The 4,743-nt window shown below is 45.5% G+C and overlaps 1 protein-coding gene across 4 annotated transcripts in view; it reads left to right on the forward strand.

Moving 5' to 3' along the window:
* Positions 1-4,743, forward strand: part of Actn1 (actinin, alpha 1) — a 92,484-nt gene that overhangs the window by 56,879 nt on the left and 30,862 nt on the right. For all 4 annotated transcript variants that reach the window (XM_005399045.2, XM_005399047.2, XM_005399048.2 and 1 more), the window contains exon 4: positions 3,885-3,971. In XM_005399045.2, the coding sequence (XP_005399102.1) occupies positions 3,885-3,971 (87 nt within the window). The remainder of the gene's footprint in view (positions 1-3,884; positions 3,972-4,743) is intronic.

Raw genomic sequence — 4,743 nt, forward strand, 5'->3', positions numbered from 1 at the left:
AAATACCCATAACTTTTCTTGCTTGGGTTGTCTCTAGCCCAAGCTTTTGCGTGTCGGGCTGCGCCCCCTAGTGCCCCCTAGAGGGCGGAGATAGGTACTCCGAACCCTGTACCATGCTGGTCCCTCGCAGTTTTGCCCTCACTTTGAGGAAGGGACTGAGATCGGGGAGCAGCGCCTTCCTGTTGGGAATCCAGTCTGTTTAAGGCGTTTGTCAGACACGGACCCTAGTGGATGTGGACACAGCGAATTGCCGCTCCTTGGAAATGGCCTCCTCGGGTTCTGTTGCATTTCCTCTAAAGCTAATGTTGCAGGAGGCTAAAAATAAGACAGTCTGTGGGCGTCTTGCTCTCACCTGCGAGCCCCTGGCCATGGGCTGGGTGACTGTCCCCGGGTCTGCAAGAAGGTGACAGTAGGGGGCTGCTTTATGTCTGTCTGTCTTGCCTCTAGGCCTACTATAGTAAAAAAAGACCTTAATGGAATTTATAGCATTAAAAACTCTAAAATGTACTGCTTAGACCAAATTTAAGAGGCAAGATGTGACCTTTTTAAAAGGAGACATAAAGGGATTTATTAAGCAGGTATTTAAAAATACACAATAGATTATGGGTGCACTGGGCATGGTGGCGCACGCCTGTAATCCAAGCACTTGGGAGGCTGAGGCAGGAGGACTGTTGTGAGTTTGAGGCCAGCCTGGGCTACAAAGTGAGCTCAAAGGAAGGGAGACGCCATAGTTTGTAGCTGGGCGCATATGTGCTTTGGGCTGGAAGTCTCTGGCCTTTATAATCTATAGAAAGTTGCCCTTGCCCAGGTTTTCAGGGAAAAGGGCGACCCACCCTTAGAAAGATAATGGCCCCTAGGGAAAAACACGCACCCCACCTGTAGTTTTTTAAAATGAGAGATTAACATATTTTGCCTAGAAGCATTCTTTGAACTCTCTGTTGTTCTTTTTATCATGAGATCAGGTTTCTGCTCTTTATCAACTAGGCTAATTTATGGGTTGTATCTTTAAGGGATTTGGGGAATAATGGGCTTAGAAGAAAAGAATTATAAATAAACTCAGGAAATACAGATATGAATGATGTTGGGTAACTTTGTCCTGGTCTTCTTAAAAGTATAAATTTAAAAGCTGGATGTGGTGGTGCACTCCTGTAATCCCAGGAGGCTGAGGCAGGAGGATGGCTGTGAGTTCAGGGTCAGCCTGGACTGACATAGCAAGACCTTGTCTCAGAAAAATGAATAAAAAAAAAAAGTACAAAAGCCTACTTATGACTTTCCTCATCAAAACCCTCAAAAGAACTTTGATCTCTTACTCTTAAAGGGTGCGGATGGCTAAGGAGCTATCTTATTGCCGCTGCTTAGGCTGAAGAGGGGCACTGATGCTGCCTCACCAGGGATCAAAAATCTCGCCCGCCTGATCTAAAGGAAATAAAGCAAGATGGGTTTTGTTGATGACCCATCCATCCTCTTTGATAGTCTGGAAATGAGGATAGGAACATCAGCAAGTTGCTGTCATTTAAGTGTGGTCATAACACCACATTAAAGGAGCAGGGGCTAAAGATTTTAGAGGTAGAACAGTGATGAAAGTAGCTCAGAAAGTTGTAACAAGGAGACACAATTAGGCAACGTTTGGCTAAGCCTTCCATCTTTAATATTTTAACCGCTACAGCGAGACCTCGTAGCGAGACCTCAGTTGTCAAAAGGTTCCAAGCTGGAACTTTCCACTAACTGAAAAGCAAAGTTAAAAAAAAATCTGCTTGGTGCTTGTAACTTTGCTCTGTAGTCAAACGGAAAATCTGACTTGAAAAAACCTATCTGAAGGGGCTGGGGATTTAGCTCAGCGGCAAAAGTGCCTGCCTGGCATGCGCAAGGTCGTGAGTTCGGTTCCCGGTACCGGAGAAAAACCAAAAAAGAAAGACATAAGAAAAAACCTATCCGAACAAAATAAATATATAAATAAATTTTTAAAAATGGAAAAAAGGACTGGGGATATAGCTCAGTGGCATGTGCGCCTGCCTAGCAAGCACAAGGTCCTGAGTTCAATTCCCAGTACCAAAAAAAGAAAAAACCTATCCAGACCAAGAGTGAGTCTCGTGTCGTGTCTCACCTGGGGCACAGAGGGGCGACACTTGAGTTTAAGCACTGCCGTTCCACAGGCAGCTTATAGTGCTTGTGTCAGTGCGTGAAAACGTTCACCATTGTGCTTTATTTTTTGGCTTAATTTGCATAAAAATTCCTACCCATGCTTCCAAAGTTAGTGATCCCAGCAGTAAAGATGAAAGAAAAAACTGAGGACCGTGACAGAGTTAAAGAAAGAAATCATTGCAGCCGGGGCTATAGCCCAGCGGCATAAGCGCCTGTATGGCAAGTACAAGGTCCCGAGTTCAATTCCTGGTACAAAAAAAAAATCATTGCAAAATTTGTTAAAGTCCTAGAAAAATGAATTTATAAATGTAAACTTGGGCTTGCGCACCTGTTACTTGATTTTCCATTATTGAAGGGAAAAATACTTCAGTTCTTGAACTTTTTGGTGTTTGAACACAAATTTGGAACAAAGTGAGTTTGACAACAAAGGTACCACTATTTGTTCAGTGATACTAACCCAAGTACAAGAGGTGAGGTCGAAGAGTGTAGATTCGTCTGTGTTTTGACAAAGAAATCTAATATTATTTTAGTTATAACAATGGAGAAGGAATACAGTAAGATACCTATGTTTTCATTTTTTGTCTTTTTGAGGCAGGGTCTCCCTATGCAGTTCAAACTGGCCTCGAGCTTACTTTGTAGCTCAGGCAGGTCGGTACCGAACTCACAACAGTCCCCCTGCCTCCGCTTCCCAATCCTCCTGCCTCAGCCTCCTGAGTGCCGGGATTACAGGTGTACACCACCACGCCCAGCTAGATGCCTATGTTTTTATTACCAGTGAGCCATTAAAATTTTTGACTATCAGGCTCAACTTGGATCTGGCCCCTATTTTGTAGACTTGAAAGGCCTTTTGTAGTGACCAGATCCATATCCTATGAACTTAGAAGCAATCTTGTACCACAAAGGTAACAAAGTTCATTCAGTAGCTGGGATATTTGTATTGCCCCTTCTTATTGCATAGGCACATCAATGCAAGAAGCCAGATCTTTACCTGAAAGTGCTTGAAAGTACATTAACATAACGTACTTCAAGGCAGTCCTTGGGTGTCTGTCTGTCTGTCTCAATGGCAGTGTACTGAGAGTGGCAGAAGCTCACACTGTGGAAGGGCCAGGAGGTCTGAGCTGTGATCTTAAAGCCATTTGATTGAAAACCTTGACATTACGGGGTTGATCTGTGAGGCGGTGGATCGTGCAAGACGGCGGTTTATAAAACCCTGGCAAGTTTGTGGCTTCTGTTGCTCTCTTGGCTTTCGGTGTGTGGACATCTATTTTGAGAGCTGTGATTGCTGTGACACCCCGGTTCTCAGAGTTGCCAGACTGTCTGTATGATGGCTGAGAAATCTGAGCTCTTCTGTCGGGCTCGTTCGAGGCACCCTTCTGGGTAGTGTTTTCTGCTTTGCCCGCTGTCCGCAAGTATAGTCTAACCTTCGCTGAGATCCGCGGACTTCTTTCTTGGCACCTGTTCTAGGTGATTGTACTCACTTTTAGAAACTTTCTGTGAGCGGCTGCTAGTGTAGCTCGGTGGTTGAGCCCCTGTGCTTGGTATATGTGAGGTCCGGGGTTGCATTCCCACGGATGAATGAATGGAATGCATGCATGCATGCAAGGAGAACCTTCCTCTTTCCCTTGAGAAGCGGCCGCTGCAGTATTTGATTCCTAGCACGGTCCATCGAGTCACGCGGGAGCTCTGGAAATGTTCATCTTGTCCCTGGTTCATCCTTTCTAATGGCCTGGCTGTTTCTGCAGAAATCGTGGACGGGAATGTGAAGATGACCCTGGGCATGATCTGGACCATCATCCTCCGCTTCGCCATCCAAGACATCTCTGTGGAAGGTGAGTTTCTGGCTGTTCCATTCCTTCCCGAGGCTTCCGCCCTGCCCTGGGCACAGCAAGGAGAGTCTGGGGCCGTGACACCGGGTCGCAGGCCCTGTCCTGTTCTCACCCGCTTCTGGGCAGCTGCCCTCTGTGCTAGTCTGTGTTGTGAAGTAAGACGTGCTGCGTTTGGGGTGCTGAACCCTACAGAGTTGGACCAAAACTTACGGGGTGCAGCAAAAGCTCTGATGAGAGGGAAGTTTATACATGTGCCTGTATCAAACAGATCAAAAGATTTCACTTGAGTGATCTACAGGCCTCTTGACTCCAGGGAGATGCCTCACTGTGGGAAAGTGCACGGCTGGCTGCTGTGGGGAAGTATATTGGAAGCCCTGATGACCTGGAAGCTTGAGGAGCCTGGACGAGGGAGGAGTACAGGGAGAGGGAGCGGGCTCCAACTCACCACTTTGTTTCCAGAGCGCCCTCTGGTGGCCCCGCTGCAGATTTACCAGGGCCGCAACGGTCTAGGGCCGTGATCCTTAACTTGATTTCACATTCCAGCATTTGGGGCTAAAAAAATTGCACAGAATAAAAATGTTTTAAGATTTCCATGCCATTAAAATGAGCTTAAAATATTTTTTCTATGTTTAAAGTATTTTTAAATACAAAACATTTGCTTTGGTATGTTTATATATTTATGTAGGCATTTTATGATGTGCAGAGCAATACCCAGATATTTCAAAATAAATATATGCATATTAGACATATAGCTCAAAAACTCCTCCTCCTTCTT

The sequence above is a fragment of the Chinchilla lanigera genome, unplaced genomic scaffold, assembly GCF_000276665.1.
Source record: "Chinchilla lanigera isolate Chin_1 unplaced genomic scaffold, ChiLan1.0 scaffold00065, whole genome shotgun sequence".
NCBI lineage: Eukaryota > Metazoa > Chordata > Mammalia > Rodentia > Chinchillidae > Chinchilla > Chinchilla lanigera.